Source organism: Podarcis bocagei (genome assembly GCF_964188305.1).
Source record: "Podarcis bocagei genome assembly, chromosome: 13".
Lineage (NCBI taxonomy): Eukaryota > Metazoa > Chordata > Lepidosauria > Squamata > Lacertidae > Podarcis > Podarcis bocagei.
Genome location: NC_138138.1, coordinates 5,512,434 through 5,535,897, shown reverse-complemented (window position 1 = coordinate 5,535,897; position 23,464 = coordinate 5,512,434). Strand labels below are relative to the sequence as shown.

Below are 23,464 nucleotides of genomic sequence, written 5' to 3'. Positions count from 1 at the left end.
TCATTTCTTCCAGCATCCTTTGTAAGGATGTCCACTCCAACCCACCACCCACAGCTGTCCCTTTTCCCTTTACCTTCTCTTCTTCCAGCAGAAGAGGGTCCATATATTTATCCACAGGTCCTGTGCGTTCTTTAGTCTGATGTATGTCTCATCAGGGACGCGGGTGGCGCTGTGGGTTAAACCACAGAGCCTAGGACTTGCCGATCAGAAGGTCTGCGGTTCGAATCCCCATGACGGGGTGAGCTCGGTCCCTGCTCCTGCCAACCCAGCAGTTTGAAAGCATGTCAAAGTGCAAGTAGATAAATAGGTACCGCTCCGGCGGGAAAGTAAACGGCGTTTCTGTGCGCTGCTCTGGTTCACCAGAAGTGGCTTAGTCATGCTGGCCACATGACCCAGAAGCTGTACGCCGGCTCCCTCGGCCAATAAAGTGAGATGAGCGCCGCAACCCAAGAGTCAACCGCGACTGGACCTAATAATCAGGGGTCCCTTTACCTTTACTTTATGTCTGATCTAAGCTCTTTTAATACACATCTCATCCTTTAATTCTGTCAGTCCAACAGTCTCTGCATGACCATGACAACATCAATCAATGAGGAATTCAATGCTGTTTTCGCCATATTGAATTCTATTAATCTGCTTTCACAGGAACTTGTGTCTGTTCCTTTATATATGCATTCTTTTGCCACACCGGTAAGGTTCAGTTTTGTTTTCGCCGCTGAAACGGCATGTCCCCAATGGAGATTTATAGGTGATAAAAGGTTTAAAACAAATTAAGAGCTATCAATTGTATTTCTAGAAATCAGAATACTTTAAGGAAAGTATGTCTCTAGTTATGTAACTTTTTTAGTCATAAATTATGTGGGTGTAAGTGCCATTACCCCAGGGATAGGTTGTGGCTTGGAACTGGGTGCGAGAGATGAATCAGATCAAGACAAGGGTGAAAGCTGGAATTATGAATCCATTGACATAGCAAATTGAAAGGGGAAGATAAGAGTCATCTTCAAAAATAAAGTCGGGTCAGGTTATGGCAGGGATGGGAGTCACGCACAGGGCAAGGAGGAAAACAGACAAGTACAAGCACAACACTTGAAATATGCTAGCTGTGCCCAGGTCAGAGAACCCAGAGAAAAAGAACAAAGCCAATGCCTAAAACAGGGCCAAGCAACTATAAAGAGGAGAAAGGGCTGTAGCTCAGGGGTACAGTACATGCTTTGCATGCAGAAGGCTGCAAATGCAATCCTTAGCACCTAGAGCAGGAGTGGGGGACCAGGGCTGCCCAGATGTTGTTGGACTCCAATTTCCATCACTCTGAGCCAGCAAGGCCAATGTCAAGGATGGGAGCCAGAGATCCCACTCTGCATCAAAATGTACAGCTGGAAAGGAGTCCTGTCTGAAACCCTGGAGTTATTACCAGACATTGTAAACAATATCAACTCCGACTCAGTGTACGGTGCTTTTTTTGTTTTAATTTTGAATTTTACCGGTGCCATCCCCGTCATAACATTGCTACCCTGTATTGCTTTTATTGCTGCACAGTATACTTTATGGATTGGTACTTAGGATAAAAGTAAAATAAAAATGACCACAGCACAATAAGATTTTTCAGTGAGGAAACTTTCAAGATTTATTAACAACTCATGATTTATTGGAACCAATTATGTGCATATACAATTTTTCCTACTAGCAATACAATTTTTATCAGAAATCCTTCATTTTGATTACACATTATACAATAAACAAGGCACTAAAATGTACACCTAGTAGTCATCTTATTATGAATTCTTTGCTTGACTTTAGTCTCTTCCTGATGAAAATAAATATTATTAAACAGATCCTGCACCAAAAAAATCCATCATGAAACTAAGTTATATAATAAAGATCTCCTAATTTAATTCCTTAAATACATCTATATGAAGTACAAGGTCACAGTTCTGTAAACCAAATGGAGCAAAAATCCATTATTTGGAGGTGGGGGCAGTTTTCAGTATTTTCCACAATGCAGTTTAGTAAATTAATCTGCTAGAAGCAGAAACGGCTTTGGTACTAAATTAGAAGAGCTCATAGATTTCTGCACATAGAGATGTGTGTGGGAGACTTTGAAGTAGTAAGCTCCCCACTGACGTGGCTGATCTCTAGGAGGACTACATGAATCCGCAGAACAGGTGATCCAACCCAATCGGAACCACCCAGATCTACACTGTAGGTGAAGTAAGAGATCATGACTGGCAGGTTTAACTTTGGTCCCTGTCTGAAATAGGAAGGTCAAGTTAAGAAGGGCCACTTGTTCCCAAAGTATGTTTTATCTCTCCAAGAAGGAATACCCAGTAAGCAGAGGAGGGGGTTGTTCTATTTGCCTAGATAGTGGGCCAACACCCGACAAACTATTTGGTCCCCTGTAACTATCTACCCAGTGTTAGTTTTACTACACTTCAGGTACAAACGTGGGGCAAAATTCTCATTTGTATCAGCCTGGCCAGAGGTTTACGTGGGCAGAGGAGCTCGGCTCATGCAGCTAAGCACTGAGTCTGTCTTGCTGGGTCAAACTGCATCTCAGCTAGAAAAAAATTCTGCAGGACTCGACTCACCACTTGTGAAGCAGAGTTCTAAACACGTATTTTACAATGGCCAGGAAAGAAAACTAAAGCTTGGTTGTTTGTGGAAAAACAAACCTGCACCACAGAACTCTTCTGAGTATAGGAGCAAACAATATTCTATATACTTTAAAAACTGTAATTATACCGTCAACTTTAAAGCAGTTTATTTAGGAGTATTCCACCTGATATCAGCAACAATACCCTGAACTTTATGTCTCACCAATGCAAGGCTGCATTTCAGAATATGAACACGAATTGTTACCATCAAGAGTACACTGGAGAGTATGAAAGTAAAACGAGCCTGCAACAAAATGTTGTGACTCTCTCCTACCTGCAGCCCAGAATGTTGTAAGCCTTTAAGGACCCTTACAAGGGTTCCACAGCAGCATCAGAGTACCATAAGCCTCAATCTTCCCTTTTCCCACCTACTTAAAAATAAATTCTGCCTACTTATCTGTGGATGCCCTACTAGAAGTAACTTGCTTTGCTTTTAGATTTATACACTAGATTTTTCAAGTACTGTACCAATTTATTTACCATATTTGCAGATCACATTTAATAGATGCCACAGCACTCCCAGTTGTGAAATTTTTAATATTTTCAATACGTACCTTAGATTTGCAGAATTGCTTCCAAAAGCACACTGAAGTAGTACTAACCAATAAAAAGAAGTCCTAGGCATTGTTGGCGGTGATAAAGCTGTATAAGCTAATCTGCATTGCGAGAGTACACAACAGTGATAGCGGACAGACTCCAACAGGCCTGGAGTACCAGCAAAAAAGTTTCACTTGCATATTTCACCTTGCTTAGGGTACAGGTGTGGCGTTAATGGAGTTTTGGAAATGATGTGATGGATTTAATCACTGAGGACACCGACAGCTTATGGCGACAGCACCCTTTTAACGACAACATACTCTGTTTCTACATTTAGGCTTCATTTTCTTGGGCACAAGAAAGGGCATCCATACACACCCAACCCCACCCCCACCCCAAATCTTGGCAAGTGGGGATTCCGCATGTTGGCCTTGCTACTTGAGAAAAGGTGCAAGCGTTGGGATGACTCAGCCAACTGATGAAACAATGTTGAGAACTACTCAGGTAGCAAACTTTAGGACCACTCCCTGATAGTTCTTCTGTGCCTAGCTTGCTCTCTCTGCATTCATCCCGTGGGGTTTGCAGACATAGCTGTCAACTTACAGATTTGAAAATAAGGGACCAGCAGCCAAAATAAGGGATCAACAATTACTTTTATAAAATACATATTTTGTTGCGTGCAAATGGCTTTAGATACCTATTAGGTCCATAAATTACCATATAGCATATATTCAACACCAAAAAACAGCAACAATTTGTTGCTGACAAAGCAAGCTGGACATATCAAGGGCCCCATTACCTTCAGTAGCTTATTTAAGAGACATCATCAATAAGGGACAGCAGCGGGACACGGCGCTGGAATAAGGGACTGTCCCGCCAAATAAGGGACGCTTGACAGCTATGTTTGCAGATGGGTATGAAAACATGGTAGACTCAGCACCAACCCTGGAAAAGAATCTACCACTTAAACGCTCTTCCGTACACCCTTTCCACCACCCCGTTCCTAAAATGCAGAATTCCATCCTCCCTACCCCCAAACTGTTGTTATTTCTGCTCCCTGATCTCTTTAGTCTCTTATGCCAAATTGCCCGCATTACTGACTCTGACAATCCATCCCTGGGTTGGCAAATACTTGGCCCACCCATAATTAAGAGGTGGGGTGGGTGATAGAGCCTGTCATTTATGGCCAATGCGTAGAGGTTTTGTCTGGCATTACCATTATATATTTAAAGCAGGCATGTCCTGTATAACTAGGGCACATTGCTCAAACACAGCACATTACAGAAACCCACACAGGCAAGCAGGACGTTGGGGTGGGAGGAGCAATACTCAACAAATAGCTATTTGGAAATTTGACAAGTGTTAAATATTAAGGATCGGTCGTGAAAATGGTATATAAGCATTCCAGCAGGCCTAAATAAACTTGGGACCCATCAAACAAAACACAGCTCACTAATAAGCCTCCCGTTTTTGCTGCTTACATGGAACCACAGAAGTGGGGGCACATGAAGCACATGGCAAGTCACGGCATCTGGCTATTCGCTGCAGTCAGCCTCATGGGTCACGAGTTGCAGAGACCTTAGCTGAAAGCTGCCATGATGTTAAGAAGCCTGAAATATACATGGACTTAAAGCAAAAAGTTATGAGTTATGATTTCAAATGGCTAAATAAATAGAGAAGTTCACAAGAATGCACATTTAACAATGATCTAACTGTGATATTGTTAGGATATTTAAATGTTTCCACCAAATCACAGAGAGAACCAATTCTTAAATTTGTTAACCTCCATCAGATTTATCATAGCTCAGAATTATAAACTGCAAGCCATTCCATATATTTAAAGTTGGCTGATTAAATGTATGGTACAGTCCGATATTACTCAGGCCTAAGTTCCTTATGATGCAATCCTGTACATCTGCTCAGAACAGTCCCCTTACTCCTACATGCCTGCCCAAATCGTAGTCCTGTTACAAGAACTAAATCCCAAATGAAGGGGCACAGCATTGCACATAAGAGGGATTTTGTCTTGTGTTTCTTGAACAGGGCCTTTTTGCATCTCATGGCAAACTACTTTTAAAACAGGGGAATTTCAAAAGCAGCTTTAGGTATGGCACAGGGCCCTGGAGCTTTAAAGGAAAAACCCAAAAAGGCTTGCCGAATCCCTTCGGGGTGATTAGGTAGCTCTCTGATTCTTGGCCTTACTTTATCCGGCATGGTAGATGAGACTACCAAACTTCTCAGGCCAACGGGCATACTTGGAAAATCAAGAAAGTGCTCTGCGCACCAATCACATAAAGGCTGTGTGCCGTGTGGCACAAAATGACCACCACAGCTAAAAGAACAGGAAAAAAAGAAGACCCCCCTCAAAATGGTGTGAGAGCCCTGCCTCCCAATCGGGGGGGAAACCAACGACATTGGCCACCACCACATTTACGCAGAGACAGAAGCTCTTTGCCCCTCTCCTCTGACCAGGAACTGAACATGAAGAGCAAACCGTCTCTTGTGGGTTTTTAAGGGACATTTTACGATGACCTTGAACGGGTTCCACAGGAGGTACTGGTGGGCATACTGGTGTCTGTGGGTGACGCATGGGCACCCCTGAGAATTCTACTTGTAAACATTTCTATTTCTCTTCACCGTATTGTTCAGGTCTCTAATGTCTATTTTCAGAACACTTGTCTGAATATTGATGAGACTTTGGTTATTTCCCCCACCCTTCACCATCTCATTCATATATAGTTGTCCCTTGACATTTCTCAGTTCTGTATACTGTACTTAAAGAAACAAATACGGAGATTTTAAAAAATACAATCCAATTAAACAGTCCTATTAAACAAAAAACAGATTATGGACCATCATATAAAAAGTTGTTTCACAATAATCAAACATTAAAATGGAATAAAGAAGCTGAACCCCACATGAAAAAATATTGAAAAACAAAAGTCAAGAATGTGTACCCTAAAACTGATAGCAACATCTAAAAAAGGAGATATTGAAACTAGGCAATGAGAAGAGGAGATTCTGATTTGTTGAGCAGAAACTGGTCCATTAAATTTTAGATCAAGCTTCCTCAACCTCGGCCCTCCAGATGTTTTTGGCCTACAACTCCCATGATCCCTAGCTAGCAGGACCAGTGGTCAGGGATGATGGGATTTGTAGTCTCAAAAACATCTGGAGGGCAGAGGTTGAGGAAGCCCCTTTTAGATGAACTAGTATTTTAGACAATAGCAAAGGCTTATATTTCTCTTTGTTCATACCAGATCAATTAATCAGGGCTGTGTGTATTTGCAACTCAGCACATGTGCAGAAAAGTAGCAAAATTTTGTATTGAACAGAGTTCAGAATTCTCAGCATGCCTTTAAAAAGAGGTCCTAGCCCTTATCACGAAAAATATAACTTTGGTGTGTGGAGAATGCATGGTGAAATTTCTAAAGTAGGGGGGCAATTTAATATGAAGCACCAGGAATCAGGTGGCGGAACATTTGTGCTTTGCTGTAGCTCATTCCTTCTACCCCAGATTACAGCCGAAACAAAATGAATTGTACACGCTAAAGAAATACAAGGCACAATTCATACATCTCACAGTATCTAGATTTTCTTCTTGCAGAATTTGAATGAGGAATTCATACAGTTCTATAACCAATATACCAGGAAACTACTCTATTTAGACAAAAGCAAAGAGGATGAAATGTTGAGTTCTACATATTATCTAAATAATAAGAATATAAATGACAGGGAAGGGGGAAATTCAAGGGAGAGAGTGAAATAAATCTATTTAACATGGTAACACTGAACAGAAGACATAATAGGAATAAAAAATAAATGATAAAGTAGTATCTTAAAAGTTCAGAATTTAGAATGTGAAAGAAATGGAAATATCTCAAGACTGGCACAAAAATTGCAGTGCAACTTGTGTCCCTCTCTACCAAAAAATAAACACAGGAGCGGCAGTTGGAAAAAACTCCACTCTGAAGTGCTGAGAAACTGAGGCTCATTGAAAAGGGAAATACTATTGGCATCCAAGGAGAAGGGGGAGCTGGGCAGGGGCTAAACCTAAACTACTATTTTCTGTAATAAAATATATGAACGCATGCTAGTTTCTCTTTACTTCTGACAGCTAAATTCACTGCTGAGTTTTAGGCTCTCTGCACTGCTTCATGTTAGAATTAAACTGACTGCCACACACGCTTGTTTTAGGAAGGGAGGATGGAGAACGTTATCTGGGTGCTAAGCAAAACCTAATGTCTCGTTGTAAATGAGGTCCAAGCTGCTCTGTCTCAGCTATAGAGATGTCCACATGGGTGACCCCTCTTTTATAGGTAGTAGTTTGTGATAATTTTGGCAAGGGCAACTTGTCATGCAGAAGTGAGAGCACGTGCACCTTCTGAAATTCCCAGTTGCACACAGGAACAGGAGCCCCATTCTAATTTGGAACAGACAATCCTAATATGTACCAAAGACACTAAAAGGAGTAGGCAAATGAGAAGTAGCCTAACATTTCCCCTCAAAATACTTTCAAAAGGGCTTGTGATTTCCTGAGGCTTGGGGCTGCAATTGCTCCCTCGTTTTCTATTGGATTATGCTGGAATCTGCAATTATTATTGCAGTGGTTTGAATTCAGTATTTAAGCTCTACACATGCATTAACTAACATAAATATTTTCCCTTTGGAAAATTATTTAAAATACTAAGTTAGAAACTCATTTAAGAACCACAAAAATCTCAACAGTATAAGCACAGCCCTCTTTCCAGTTACCTTCCCATTCCCTTTCCCCATACTTCTGATAGTTTCTTGTTTGCCTGGGAATCTGTTAACTGTGAACCAGTGTGCACTTTGTAAGATGTTTCATAAGATCTGTTCAACAGTTTGAACAGAGCTCCTCAATAAGAAGTTGCACTAAAAGATGCATTACCAAAATACACAAATTTTGTTTTTCCAGAATGAACATATTTGTACCCGGTCTTATAGTCAAAGGAACGCACCAGAAAAGACCTGAAGCGACTCAATTTCTTTGAGCTTGATTCTGTTTGAGAGGAGTGAGGTAGAGCAACGATTTCATGTCAGCATGTAAATGATCTGCACCTATGAATGGCAGATCTCCATCTCATTCCCCAAGTTGGTATTTCAGCACACCATCCTATCAACAGGAAAAAGAGGAAGCCTTTATGGCTAATTCTGTGCAGTGCGCATGTGCAGCACCATAAACCATGATCTCTCCTTTTAGTTAATTCAGAGTAATTCCCACCACTGTACTCCGAACTCACAATTATATACTATTTAAAATCTCAACTCTAGCCACCCCCATGCCCTGGAAGACAAGAGGAAAAACTCCTTACCCTTTTCCTTGACATACCAAGATGGGAGTGCTGAAAGCAATGACAAACGTATGGCGCTTCACCAACATTAAGCAACAAGCTTGTACCCTTAGTGTGGGAACCTTTGGTCCTCCAGTTGCTGCTGAACTACAACTCCCATCAGGCCTAGCAAGCATGGCCAATGACTAGGGATGATGCAAGTTGTAGCTGCAATGTCTGGACACTCAAATGTTCCTTATGCCTGCCTGAAAAATTGACTATGCCTCCCCCTACTTTACTGGTAACCCTCTGCTACTGTAAATATAAAAGAGGGGCAGCTCTAATCCACTCAGGCTAGTTTTGCAACAGATTTGACAGCACTCTTAAGTAGCTCCAGGTCTCTTGTCTTAGCAGCATCTGAAAAGATTTACCTGTAAATCCAACTGAAAACCACCTGAAGCCCAATGAACACAGCAAGGCTGCCCCATTTTGTGAAGAAGAAAAAGCTAATATCACCATTTGCACTTATTAGTCATAACTGCCAAATCTACATATGAAATCGTGGAAATTCATGGTTGCTGCTTCATTAAAACAGAAGCAAGCCCTGCTTCTCCTTCGTCACGTACTTAGAGGGTGGTGGGTTCTCTCAGTCCCTTGCCTCCCATCAAAGATGAAAACTCTTCAAGAGCTCAGTCACACATTCTGATGCTCAATGCGTTTGCCAGTTACCCATTCCAGGAGCCACAGCCACTCCCTGTGTGTCGGCAGAATTATCTGCATTTGCCATGTGCACTCATTACATTTTTACAGGGACTTGCATGTAAAAATGCAATGTGTTTAAATAGCCCCGAGTTACACAGTTAATCTGCACTTTAACCTCCTTACATTTGGCTGGTGCTCACTTCAGATCCTTGGCTCATGTGGACTGGGACCAAGAGATAGGTGCAGTACGGAGAGGGTGGTTCTGTCGTGCAAACAAACTGGACCTGCATCCTGCTAGATGGACGGGTGGCCTCCTTCCTGACACGACGAGAAGCCAAGCAAGCTGAACTGAACCAAACGGAGAGGTGCCAAGTATCCAAGTGATGCTGCAATCCTGTATACACTCACTGTGGAGTACACGTGCACAGCTGCAAATCACACACAATGGTAATTTTCTTGATGCCTTCTTCAACCGCAGAAAAGTGGCCAGACAGTAGTAATTTTGCCCTAAATTATATAGCTGGCAGGTGAGCCATGCCCTATAGTGCAAACTGAGTGCAGCGTCATTAATGGTTAGGGGCAGGAGAGAAATGTGGTGGTGGTGAACTTCTCTTGTGGCCAGAGAGCTAATCAATTGTTTGAAAGCTTTCCATGCCCTCTTCTGAAGCTGTTCCTGCTATGATGCTGCCCTTTCCCCACATTCTATTAATAAACGGAAAACGTATTATGTCCTCTGGCTCAGTGATGCAGCGGAGTCACTGCGAATCTGCTAGTAGCCCCACCTCAACAAACAATTATGGAGGATAAGTCAGAATTCTTGCTTCTTGGAAACAAATTTAAATTTCAGACTTGAAATAAAATACTAAAATGCCCAGCTACGTATCTGCTGTTCAGAACTTTCTAGACAAAAAGTGTGCACCACAGAATATGCCTACTGACTTCCTCTGTGTATAAGGGGATGCTCCCAAAATGATAATAATTGAGTTATTGGGCTTAAAAAACAACAAATAGATACCACATTTTTCTTAGCTCTTCCTTAATGTTTGTTCACAGCCTAGTGGGAAGGCATTCTCTCAAACTAAAAATACAAAACTAGCAGAAGTGAACCCCTCCTCACTCTCTTCTAATAAACCAGTGACGCCAGTCCGTTTTATGGCTGGCTGCTGCCTTCTCTAGGGCGAATTAGGGAACGGTCTGTTGAAAGATGAGACGGGCCACTCTTTTGTAACAGTTTGAAGTTTCCGCTCCCAGTACATTTTCTTTTTGTTGAGCACCTCCATCTTTATTCTGTGCTCCTCTTCCGCCATCTCACACTCCCGCTCGATCTGCTGAATCTTGGCCACGTGGACCTCATTCATCTGGATCAGCTGCAGTTGCAAGATGGACATTTGCTGATGGTGCTCTTCTTCATGCATCTTTTTCAGATCACTTTCCTGGGCAGCTTTACTTCTGAAATTTTTACTGCCTGTTATTCTGACTGCTGAACAGGAAGGCTCCGATTGCGAGGTTCCTTCACATACCTGGAAATGTACAAGATCTTTGTCTTCATCGCACAGTTCTCTGTTTATAACGGTGAAAGGTTCTGGGGAAATAAAATAAGAAATATTACCATTGTAATAATTTTCAATTTTTTCCAACCCAAGAGCCAGTTTGGTGTGGTGGATATAGTGTTAAACATACATTGGGAGACTTGAAGCCCAAATTGAAGAAGAAGAAGAAGAAGAAGAAGAAGAAGAAGAAGAAGAAGAAGAAGAAGAGTTTGGATTTGATATCCCGCCTTTCACTCCCCTTCAGGAGTCTCAAAGCGGCTAACATTCTCCTTTCCCTTCCTCCCCCACAACAAACACTCTGTGAGGTGAGTGGGGCTGAGAGACTTCAAAGAAGTGTGACTGGCCCAAGGTCACCCAGCAGCTGCAGGTGGAGGAGCAGAGACGCAAACCCGCTTCCCCAGATTGCAAGACTACCACTCTTAACCACTACACCACACTGGCTCTCAGCTATCAATGTCATTGACTCAGCTATCAATGTCAAAGTGCAAGTAGATAAATAGGGACCGCTCCGGCGGGAAGGTAAACGGCGTTTCCGTGTGCTGCTCTGGTTTGCCAGAAGTGGCTTAGTCTTGCTGGCCACATGACCCGGAAGCTGTCTGCGGACAAACGCCGGCTCCCTCAGCCTATAGAGCGAGATGAGCGCGCAACCCCAGAGTCGGTCACGACTGGACCTAATGGTCAGGGGTCCCTTTACCTTTACTATCAATGACTGGGTGGTCGCTACCTTCATCTTAACCACTTTATAGAGCTGTTGCAGTGAGGATAAGCTAGGATAACCCCATGGGCTCCATCTTGACAGCCTTGGAGGAAAGATGGCGTATCAATGTGATTTTTAAAAACGACAGTAAATTACTGCACAGCCAAGCTTGCGTCATCTTTCCCTGAAGCAGATTCAGGACACTGGACATTGTGACAGCATCAAACTACAAGCACTACCATTATAGGGTGGAAGAGGATAGGGTTTTCAGAGTTGAAGGCAGTCTGAAAGAGGAACGGCTGCCCTGGGTGTGTAGGCATCCCTCACTTCCTCTCTGGTACACAGGTATGGGTAAAAAATATTTGGCCAGAGAAAAAGACGAGGAAAAGGAAATTCAGCTCTCTTTAAAGCTCTACTGTTTGTCTCCACTGTCAAGGCTTTTCTCTGAGAGTAGCTCTATAGCGGCCTTCACAGTTAGGATGACTGACACCATGTTGAACTTTGTAGAGTACCTCCAAGACACAGGAGGTTTGATATGATCTTTCGCTTTCCTCAGAGGACTGGAGGCTGCCTGGGCCACATGCCCTTTGAAGGCCCTCAAGCACCTCAAAGCACAAGATTCTCCCCTGCTCCAAAGTTCAGAGTGGGGGGCTTGAATTCAGCAGGCTTGAGAAAATAGGGAGGAATGCTCAGAGTGGCCTCTTGGAGTTCGCCCAAGATGTCTTTTGAAGTGCTTGTACTGAAAGAAGCAGGCAGGGAAGAGAACAACAGAACTACAATTCATATCCTCCTGCTAAAAGGTCTCTTTCAACTCAAGGATTTATTTTGAGATGCTATAACCCACAGCTGGGCAACCTGCGGCTCTTCACCTCCTTTGGTGTGCAGCCTTGAAGGATGTAGAAACAGATTGGGGCAGAGCACAGGTAGGTTTTTTGAAAAAAGGAAGATGACAGCATTGGCCAGAGCACAGATTTGACTCTTTTCACTGAGCTCATCTGCTCCAGTCCATGTTAAGTAGCTTGCCCTACAGAAAAGGAGAAGGTTTACTGTCCTTGAAACAGGTGCTGTTTTTGTACGCAAAGCTTTGCAAAAAGTTTCTCAACTTGCAAGAAAGGGAGGGGGTCAGAAGCATGAGGGAATGGAGAAGTTGTGGGTAAAAAATCCTTTCAAGAATTGCTGAACTGCACCGAGGGAGCAAGGGTTGGGGTGTAGAGGACAGAATCTTTTGCTCATCATACTTATTGCAAGGTTGCTGGAGGAGAAACAAAGCAAAACAGATTCCGAGGGTAAGAAACAGGTAGAAAACATAAAGTGTGGTGTGTTGTAATTAAGAAGAGCAAGGATTTTGACAGGGGAGAAACAGAGCTGAGGTTATTTTTGCTTTCCACCTTCCTTCCTTCCCTCTGAAACTCCAGAACATTGAACCAATGCCGGTATTAGAAATCTCCAAGTGTAATTTGCTTTTTGCTTGGGACAGCCGTGCCCCCCCCATCCCTTGTCCTGGCTATGTGGATGCTCTGTGGACTCCCTGGAAGGGCGTGCGACAGGTGTGGATCCTCTTTGATGGCGCTTTGCACTCCTGTGTCTGTTTGGGCTGCACACTCATGTCTGCAACAAATGCTTTGATGTTTCTGTTGGAGTGCGGTACTTTGGCATCAGTGATGCAGGAGTACGAGGCGTCGTGAGGGGTCCCAATCTGTGTGTGTCTGAGGCGCCACTGTGCCCACGTGTGTTACTTAACGGTGTCCGCCTAGGGTGTGTGCTCTTCTTGCGTTGGGTCATGCAGGTGGTGGGCAGAGCAGCGGTCCTTGCTGGGAGCTGTGTGAAGATTGGCTGATGCAGAAAGGTTGCTAGGGGCATCTACACTTTGCAGCTTCTGCTGTGTTCATGGCCAAGCCCAGTGACTGTTCCACTGGTGGGTTGACTGATATCCATACTTTGCACTGCTTTGCTGGTTGGCAGCTTTGCCTGTGTGCCAGCCACAGTGGCTCCTTGTGGACTTGCATGAATGGGACTGAATGAGAGAATTAAGGGATGGTGTACGAATGGGAGAGAAAAGGAGCGGCTCTGCCCTGCCCAGGCTTTGGTCCTGCCACTGGTTTGTGGCTTCTGACCACGTTCCTCTGAAGAAATGTGGTTGTTGACCACAAAGGGTTACTCTCTGCTGCTCTAACCTGTGGGCCTCCCACAAATGGATACAAGCATGTTTTTGATGTGTTAACTAAGATATAAACAGTTTGAATGGTAGGTATTATTTTCATGGCTGTACTGGAACAAAATGCAGTGGTCTTCAACATTCTTACACCCAACCTAATTGCAACCTGAGGCTCGCATATAAACTCACATTGATGAAGGTTAATCTGAATTTATAGTCAAACCTCTCAAAATGGCTTAAAAATAAAATCATGATAAAGTGAACTTGTTAAAACTAATTATCCCAAATAATTAGAAATGCATTCACACATATACCAGGCATGGGGTCAAATGGTAAGTTATAGGTTTGTTTGTTTTTTAAAAAAGATTAATGTCTCATTCTCTTATTCCCCCCTATCATTCACCTTTTTCTTCTCTTCAGGAGAAAAATGGTGCTGCTATGACACACCTGAGGGAAAGGGCATGATCCTATCAAGTGTCATGACTCACCAGTTAAATCCATATAGATTGTGTTCATTTACTTATACTGGAAAAATCATAGCACCACAAGAGGTATCGCCAGGTAAGCAAACTGCAAATTTTCTATCTACTTTTGGAATGTAAAGCTACGAGAATAGTTTACTGTAGATCACTAGAAAACAACTTTACCTTGGCTGGAGGCTTCTGGCTGATATTCAGAATCCTCTTCTGGTGGACTCTGTAAAAAGTACACCTGCTCAGGTACCATGCTGGCAATCTTCTCTTTTCCCAGGATGTGATTACTCAGAAGTGGACTAATGCTCCTTTTTACCTTGTCTCGCCTTTCATGTGCCATTATTTTCTTTGTCCGTGCTTTGATGTTCTCCCAGCATTTTTTCAGCTGCTTGAAATCTCGCAGTGAAACACTTGGTTGAGAATTATATTCATGAGCAAGTGCCTGCCAGGTCCGTTGTTTCAGCGCAATAGTCCTTGCATCACTTTTTTTACACTCGAGTACATATTTGTATTTCTCAACTAATGCCAGCAACACACTCTTCTCCACTTCAGAGAAGTATTTGGCAGGTTTTATCACTTCGCTGTTTTGCATTTTCTTTTGATTCTCCAGAGTGCCAAAATAACCTATAAAAAAACAACAGACAGCTTACTTTTGCAAGCATGATTGATTTCACAGCAAATAACATTCTGCTCAGAAAATGTTCTTTTTCGTCACACAAAAATGTTAGAATATTACACTATCATCAGTCAGTCAGTCAGTCAGTCAACACAATCACCAATAGCAGAGTTCAGGACAAACAAAAGTGCTACTTCACACAATTCAGAATTCCCTACTACACAGTGTTCAAAATTAGCCAGGCGCCAGGCGCATTTTGCACATGGCTTTTAGCCACTTGCAACCAAGTGAAGAGGCCTGGGCACAACAGGAAGTGCATGCCTGGGGATCATTGGGTCTGGACTGTTTTCACACACTATTACCGCATCTTACAGAATTCTATCAGTTACATTTTGTCTGCACAATCAGAATGAATTTCAGGAACCAAAATGCTTTTTTTCTGTGCAGCTGGAGCAGGAGCAGTGAACAATGTTATAGTTAATTATTGCCGCTTGTCTTAAATTACCCCACCCCACTGCCCTGCTCACAGTTGTGAAGAATATTCTTAAGTTATGAATGGTCCGGGTCACCATGAAGAAAAAGAGGTAAGAATAGGCCTATATATCTGTGGGTTGTCCCTGGATAAAGTGACTTTTCTTCTTTAAGTTCTCAAAGTGCTTAACCTAGCTCAAGGTTGTCATCTGAACAAGTCAAATGTTTAGCTGATAATCAAACAGTCAGTTCATCATTTGAAAAATAAGACTTTAGAGTCATCTTGCCCCCAAAAGACAACTAGACATTCTGTTTGGGCAACTGCAACCAGGGGTGCCAACTGGAATAAAATATTGGGCAACTGCAACCAGGGGTGCCAACTGGAATAAAATATTGGGGGGGGGCGTAGCCCAGGTAAGCCCTGCGCTGCAAAATTGCTCACAAGACACAGTGCATGGACACCATTTGAATGGCAATGCCCAGTGCTATTTTTCTAGATTTTTTCTAGATTTTTCTAGATTTTGGGGATCTGGGGGAGCTGGCTGTAACCTTGGTTTAAGGAGCCTTTTGGCACCTAAGCTTATATATCTGAGTTTCTAACAGTGATAGCCCCTCAAAGCCACTAAGTTAGATGGCTTGAGAAAAGAGCAAGAGCTATCATTTCCTACTCGTTACCACGACAGCTAATTGGAACACCCCTCTGTAGGGGCAGGATGCCTCTACGTGCCAGAACCAAACAGCAAAGGTTGGGCATCATCTTCATACTCTAGTTTATCCAATTAGTTATCCATATTGATAGCAGAGTGGCTATCGGGGTGGCTTTAGAGGGCTGAGGGATGCAAGACCTGATAGGGGAGGGGTGCTAACACGTTGTCATTGACCATAAAGAATGGAGATATGGAATGTAAATGTGATTTGGTAAATGGAATATGGTTTTTTGAATTCAGAATGACAGATAATGGGTCTCTGCTTTTTGCTGGAGTCCAGCCCATGTGGGAATTATTGGTAATGAGATGGCAGAAAGGAGAACCTTTGTGAAGTTTGTGGGGTGGAAGTAACAGCTGATTATGTAGCATAGGATTGTTTGAGATACAGGGATGAAAGGGAACCTCCCCCTCACAAACTGAGTAACTTTGGGATTCGCTTTGGGGTTTGGTTTAACAATTATAACTTGAGTAACAACATTATAGCCAGTAGGTAGCAATAATAGGGTTTCTTCTCTTGCTTTGCAGCACCAATAAAATCAAAGAAGAACAATACAGTGCTACCTCGGGTTACATACGCTTCGGGTTACATATGCTTCAGGTTACAGACTCCGCTAACCCAGAAATAGTGCTTCAGGTTAAGAACTTTGCTTCAGGATGAGAACAGAAATCGTGCTCTGGCGGTGCGGCAGCAGCAGGGGGCCCCATTAGTTAAAGTGGTGCTTCAGGTTAAGAACAGTTTCAGGTTAAGTTCGGACCTCCGGAACGAATTAAGTACTTAACCCGAGGTACCAGTGTACAGGTATCCAGCTTCTTGACTAGATTGTTGCTCCTGTGCCGCAGATCCATGGTAGATCCATGGATCAAGGCGTATCACTGCCAAAACTCTCTGCTAAGATCTTGGGAGCACACGATTGCAGTTTCAACTTCTCTCCAACAAACATACATACCTTAAAACCAGTCCATTATAACTCTAGGCCAAATATTCTTGTGAAGCAGGAATGGTTAATTGCAAGGATGCCTACCTTTCAAATACAGGGTCCTGACTTTCCTCCCCAGAAGAAGTCTTGAAAATTATGATTAATAAAAGACAGGAAATTTCATTGTAAGCACCTCTCTCTCTCTCTCTCAACACTTAATTATGTATCCTGTTAACCCCTCAAATATTGCCCCACACTCAAAAACATGAAGGGAGTGGGGAATCATCCTAAATTGCATTATGCTTTTCCCATGTGCATATTCAGCAAAAGAAGCAATTCCCTCCATTAATAAGGATAATTCACAATACATTTCAGTTTATAGGTTGATCTGTATGCATGTTTACTTCCATATATGTTACCTCAGAGTAAAAAAAGTGTCGATCAGCCTTACTGAAGCTAAGCAGGCCTGGCTCTGGTCAGTGCCTGGATAGGAACAAGGCAAACATTGCTGTGGCTTCTGGGACACAAGAAGGTCTGGAGGTAAACATAGGAATGTAAACGTGCAAATGACTTCTTGAAAACGCCATGGAAGGCCACAGAAGCTATAGAGGGATAAGTGCAGGCTCTTCTGCCACAACAACCCCAAGATGTACAGAGATGGGAAAACCTATGGTCCGCCAGGTGTTGATGAACTGCAGCTCCCATCAGCTTCCGCCAGTAAGATCAATGGCAAGGGATTGTGGGAGCTGTAGTCCAGCAATATCTGCAGCGCTACAGGTCTCTCATCTTCCCTGCACTTGGGGGTTAGCCAGGCTCCAAATGGTGTTTTTGAGATCACTTCATTTGAAATGGCAAAAGCGCGGAGATGTATATCCCATAAACACTCCTTCGGTATTCCCTCATCAGGATTTTACACAGGGAAGCAACTGAAACAGCCACAGTGGACTGCAATATTCTCAATCTGAATTCTAAATATTTACAAATGCTGCCACCAATATTAGATGTCAGAATGCCTCATCTAGCCCAACTTCTGAAATCAAAAATCCTTAAAAAGCGCAATGCTATCCACGTTTACCCATGATCCGGGGGTTTCGCCCCCAGACAAGGGTGTAGAGAACTGCAGCCCTGCACACACTTTGCCCGAGAGCAGACTTACTCCCGAGTAGACGCAGGCAGGGCTGCACAAGTTACACGCGACCATGTTGCGCCACAAGGACCGGGTGGGGAAGAAAAGGACCATCTGTGGCCCAGCGAGCCTTTCCCCTCAGCAGAGAAATACAAATTCCCTCAACCTGTTACACATCTGGGAAGGCATCCTGGCCGCTTTTCTGGAGCAAAGAGGTTCCAGAGAGACGGGGGAGCATTTCCCTTGGAAATAAACCCCATTTTACATATGCATTTTAAAGACACGCACACGCACAATTACCAGGCTTGGGTGGACCACGGCCTCCTCCGGCTTCCTCCCCCTTCTTGCTTTTTCCTGGATGCTGCCGGGTTTCCCTCTCTATTTTGGAGAACAGGAAAGCACAGATCCCAGCCTGACAAAGGACGCATCGGCGGCTGCAGGTTTGCAAATGCAGGCGCGCAAGCGGCGCTTCAGACAATAACGAGCAGCGCTCATCTTGCCGCTTGCCGTTGCCCCGGCGGAGGGGAGAGAGATAACCCCCGTAACGTGTGGATAGATACGGGACCGGCCTCCAATCCCAAAGGGCAGCGCAACAGCCCCTGCTCTTAACAAAAGCCCCACCATTAATTGCCAATCTCTCCCTCCCTCCCTCTCCGCGGCTGGGTTTAGAGAAGGCGGGATCCGCGTCGCTTCCACCTTCCTCCCCTTCTTCCCCGACCACTAAACCACTCCCTCCTGCTCTTCCCAAGTTCCGACGCGGGTCTCAAAGCGGCGGCCACCAAGCGAAGCCAGCGCCCCGGCTGGAAACGTTGCAATCCCATAATTTCGCGCTCGGGGCACGAAGCAAAGGCGAGAACAAATGTATGCATGCGTGTTATGCATGCATGCATGCGAAAATTGACAACAAGCGTTGCTTTTCTCCCCGCGCCGCTGCACTAAAGACAGAAGGTTTCCTGCCTTCTTCTTTTTGCAAGACTCGTAGCAGAGAGTGACCCAATGGAGCCGCTCCCGCTTCTCTCTGGCAATCCAGTCCGGGTTTTCCCACCCGACAGCGCCGCCGCGGCTCCGGCCGGGAAAAGTGGGTGGGGCGCGCACTGCGCATGCGCACTGTCACTTGCGTGGCGCCAGCCGAAGAGGAAGGTTGTCGGCGGCGGCGGGCTCTGTGAGAAGCTTGAAGGAGGCGAGGCGGGTCGGGGGCTGGCGGTGGCCCGGGGGTCGCCTTCGCGAGGGCCTGCCTTTGGCGGCGGAGAAGTCGGAAGAAGAGTGCGGAACGGCTGTTGCTGGTGTTGTATTATGTATACTCCGCCTTTCCCCCCTGACAGGGACTCGAGGCGGCGCACGGGGGGAAGTAAGAAGCATTTCCCCCTCCGGATGTGGACGAGGAATCACCTCTGAGCGTTGGCTGTGCTGGCTGGGGACTGGTGGAAGTTGGAGTTTAGCTCTCTATGCGGAGGGCTATGGAATCCCAAACTACAACTCCCATCGGTCCCCATTCAACAGATTGTTGCTGTTGTTGGCATATTTGCATATGTCTCTCTGGAGGGCGGTGGGATACCCCAACTCTGATTTCTGCTCCATGTCCTGTTTCCTACAGTTGCTGGCTTCTGCAGAGTATTTTGCTTCCTTGCTTAATTATTTACCGTATTTTTCTCTCTATAGGACGCACCCGAACATAGGACGCACCTTGTTTTAGAGGAGGAGAACGAGAAAAAAAAAATTCTCCCCCTCTCTGCGCAGCACCCCTTCAGCAAAGCAGCAGGAGAAACGGAGCCCCTTCCATTTCTCCTCCCGCTTCGCTGAAGGGGCGCTGCGCAGCTCTCCCTTTCCCATGTTGCCTTCGCCTTCAGTGAAGGCTATCAAAAATAGCCACCTGAAGCCTCCGGAGCACGGCGGAAACTCCCACTGCGCTTCTGAGGCATCGCGTTGCTATCGCTGAAGCCAAGGAGCCTGCATTCGCTCCGTAGGATGCACACACATTTCCCTGTAATTTTTGGAGGGGAAAATGTGTGTCTTATAGAGCGAAAAATACGGTACTTATTCTTTTTTTTGCAATTGCACTTGATGTAATGCACCCTTTCCCCCGCAGTGAGCTCAAGGTGTCTGTCTTCCCTTCTCATGCGATCCTCACAACAACCCTGTGAAGGTTGGTCAGGTTGAGAGTTGGTGTCTAGCACGAGGCTGCCCAAGTGGGGCTTTGTCTTAACGTCCTACTTGGACACACTCAACCCAGACTTCACCAACCTGGTGCCCTCCAGATCTTTTGGACTACAGTTCCCATCAGCATCAGCTGCTACCAGCAACTGGCTAGGACTGGTTTTTATTTATTTACTGCACTTCTATACCACCTTTCCTCCAAGGAGCTCGAGGTGGTGCACATAGTTCTTCTCCTGGCCCTTTTTATCCTCACAACAACACTGTGAAAATAAAATAAAAAAATTCCTTCCAGTAGCACCTTAAAGACCAACTAAGTAAGTTCTTGGTATGAGCTTTCGTGTGCATGCACACTTCTTCAGATACACACGCATGCACACGAAAGCTCATACCAAGAACTTACTTAGTTGGTCTTTAAGGTGCTACTGGAAGGAATTTTTTTATTTTATTTTGACTATGGCAGACCAACACGGCTACCTATCTGTAACAACAACACTGTGAGGTAGGTTAGGCTGAGAGTGTGTGACTGGCCCAAGGTCACCCAGTGAGATTCATGGTTGAATATCAATCAATCAATCAATCAATCTTTATTACGGTCCAGAGATCCAACAAATCCTTACAAAGCAATGCACAATTCAGACAGCCTTCCTCCAGGTTAAACAAACATTTTGTTCAGACTTAAAGATAGGGATCATTGGTTCTTGCAGCCACCGATAAAAACTTTGCCACTGCTAATGTTCTAGTGTTTGTCTAGTCTTCCAATAGGAACCTGACATAGTGAGCCTCTGATTTTCCCGGGAAAGGTACCAGCAAGGGTAATATCAGTTCAGCCCTGGCTTGCTCGTATTTCGCACAGTGCAGCAAAATATGTTTTATAGTTTGCTCACTATGTCAGGTTCCTATTGGAAGACCGGACAAATGCTAGAACATTAGCAGTGGCAAAAATTTTATCGGTGGTTGCAAGAACCAGTGATCCCTATATTCTGAACAAAATGCTTGTTTAACCTGGAGGTAGGCTGTATGAATTGTGTATTGCTTTGTAACAATTTGTTGGGTCTCTGGACCGTAATAAAGATTGTTGTTGTTGTTGTTGTTTTATAGAATCTATGTCTTGGGCACACGAGCAAAGTCTGTCCTGGTAGAGGACTCCTCTCCACCTGCCAGAAGGAAACACTGCAGAAGGAAAGACATTTAGTCTGGCTTTGGTGAAAAGCCTTCGATAGTTTGGTACAGTCAGGTTTTTAACGTAAGATGTTAATTTAGAGACATGCCCATATTGTACTCCTACTGCCAGACTACAGACTGCATGTGATCGAGATCGCAAGTCACTGTGTGTATTATCCCATAATCTTTGCTTTAACGTCTTTAGGGCGCCTTCATAACCCAGGTAATAAAGTGGGGGGGGGGTGACAGACCAATAGAGGTGGCTTTTCTAGCCATGGTTTTCTGCCATTTGCTGACAAACTCCTCATTGGTTAGGTGTTGATACAAACCCTCATGGCTGAATAAGCATTAAAACCCTGGTCTCCCATGTCACAGTCTGACACTCTAACCCAGGGGTAGTCATAGAATCATAGAATCATAGAGTTGGAAGAGACCACAAGGGCCATCGAGTCCAACCCCCTGCCAAGCAGGAAACACCATCAGAGCACTCCTGACATATGGTTGTCAAGCCTCTGCTTAAAGACCTCCAAAGAAGGAGACTCCACCACACTCCTTGGCAGCAAATTCCACTGTCGAACAGCTCTTACTGTCAGGAAGTTCTTCCTAATGTTTAGGTGGAATCTTCTTTCTTGTAGTTTGGATCCATTGCTCCGTGTCCGCTTCTCTGGAGCAGCAGAAAACAACCTTTCTCCCTCCTCTATGTGACATCCTTTTATATATTTGAACATGGCTATCATATCACCCCTTAACCTCCTCTTCTCCAGGCTAAACATGTCCAGCTCCCTTAGCCGCTCCTCATAAGGCATCGTTTCCAGGCCTTTGACCATTTTGGTTGCCCTCCTCTGGACCCATTCCAGTTTGTCAGTGTCCTTCTTGAATTGTGGTGCTCAGAATTGGACACAGTACTCCAGGTGAGGTCTGACCAGAGCAGACCTCACCTGGAGAGTCAACCTTTTTATATCTACCACCCACTAATGCATCTTTCTTGATGGTAAAATTTCATTACCGCCCACCTGTGCTCGATGGAAGGAGGATTCAGCTTGTGCCGTAGAACCCCCTACCACCCACATAGAATCCTGAAACGCCCACTAGTGGGCGGTAAGGACCAGGCTGACAACCCCTGCTCTAACCACTACACCACACTGGCTCTCAAAACTGGCTCTTGCTGGAGGGCATCAGGTTGGCCAAGGCTGCTTTAGCCCCATGCTGTGCTCTAACCATGAGTCTCCCGCTTTCACTGTTGTTTATCTGGTATCTGGTATTCAGAGGAATATTGAACAGGAGGCTCCAACATAGAGGCTTATAACTGTTTATTGTTCTGTCTGTCTTCAGTATAAAGATGCACAAAAATGTGGCTAATTAATATTAGTAATAGTGGTAGTAATAATAATAATAACAATAATGTATTGCTTATGGGTGATGAGCTGAAGAGGCCCTCATAATTTTTCACTTTCAGCCCCTAGACCTCAGCAAAAATAAACATTTATGGGGCCATGGACACACTTGGAAATTTGAGAAAATATCCTAGCTAACAAAAAATTACTGCCATGTTGGGACCACCACCCAGCTCCCCCAAAGCAATTCCTGTTCGTTTAACTCCCAGGCGAACCACCAGACGGCACTGTCTCTCCCCTTGGACTGGAGCATTCTGGTGCTATGTTGCTAAACGTGGCAGACAATGTGGTCTAGTGATTTGATCCTTGGGCTGCTTAAACACATCACTTGCATCTTGGAGGGAGCTGGGGTAAATCATGGTCCCACAGCAGTTTTCTACTCAGGTTAACTTGGCTGTAATGCCAGAAAGGTATTATAAGGAAGCCCTGTATAGGGAAGTTGTTAATGTTTGATGTCTTGCTGTGTTTGATGTTTTCATTTGCTGGAAGCTGCTCAGATGATGGATATTATTACTATTATTACTACCATAATTTGAACATATTTTGTCAAAATAAAGACTTTTTCATATATTCTTTAGTTGTTATGTGTGGATTTCTTAACTCTTGACTCCTTCATTATGGGAAATGAAAATCGAGATACCTCAACTTACGGTACATGCGTACAATGTCACTCCGTATTACTATAATGTAAGTATTGTGTCTCATACTATTGAAAGCTGCCCAAGATAGTCCCTGGTACTACAGGTGTTGGGAGACCCAAGCTATGCGCAGATGATGAAGGTTCATGCTCTGGACATTTCCTTTTGTGGCCATCTTCTAAGGCGGTGGTTCTGAACCTGTGGGTCCCCAGATATTGTTG

General features: G+C 44.3%; 1 protein-coding gene and 2 long non-coding RNA genes across 5 annotated transcripts; 2 read left to right on the top strand and 1 right to left on the bottom strand.

The window, feature by feature from the left end:
• Positions 1-1,598: 1,598 nt before the first annotated feature.
• Positions 1,599-18,894, bottom strand: MSANTD3 (Myb/SANT DNA binding domain containing 3). 3 transcript variants are annotated; one of them, XM_081166841.1, is made up of 3 exons: positions 18,191-18,894; positions 14,234-14,683; positions 1,599-10,766 (listed from the first exon to the last, which is right to left on the bottom strand). In XM_081166841.1, exons 2-3 carry the CDS (start codon positions 14,649-14,651, stop codon positions 10,357-10,359), a joined length of 828 nt encoding a protein of 275 aa, XP_081022967.1. In that variant the 5' UTR covers positions 14,652-14,683; positions 18,191-18,894; the 3' UTR covers positions 1,599-10,356. The 3 variants fall into 3 exon arrangements, with proteins under 3 accessions (XP_081022967.1, XP_081022966.1, XP_081022965.1); XM_081166840.1 differs by having other exon boundaries at positions 18,185-18,893; XM_081166839.1 differs by having other exon boundaries at positions 18,197-18,893.
• Positions 11,529-15,472, top strand: LOC308571462. The gene is made up of 3 exons (XR_014001460.1): positions 11,529-11,776; positions 14,007-14,147; positions 15,123-15,472. It is a non-coding gene; the product is annotated as an uncharacterized lncRNA (long non-coding RNA).
• A 1,645-nt stretch (positions 18,895-20,539) lies between the features above and the next one.
• On the top strand, positions 20,540-23,175 carry LOC308571961. Its single transcript, XR_014001620.1, has 2 exons — positions 20,540-21,609; positions 22,156-23,175. It is a non-coding gene; the product is annotated as an uncharacterized lncRNA (long non-coding RNA).
• The last annotated feature ends 289 nt before the right edge of the window (positions 23,176-23,464 follow it).

Bases quoted from the DNA above. Each gene is read 5' to 3' on its own strand.
- MSANTD3 (XM_081166841.1), bottom strand. From the start codon at position 14,651: ATGCAAAACAGCGAAGTGATAAAACCTGCCAAATACTTCTCTGAAGTG. The intron at 10,767-14,233 runs GTAAAGTTGTTT...TTATTTCCCCAG, and splicing joins GCCAGAAGCCTCCAGCCAAG to AACCTTTCACCGTTATAAAC.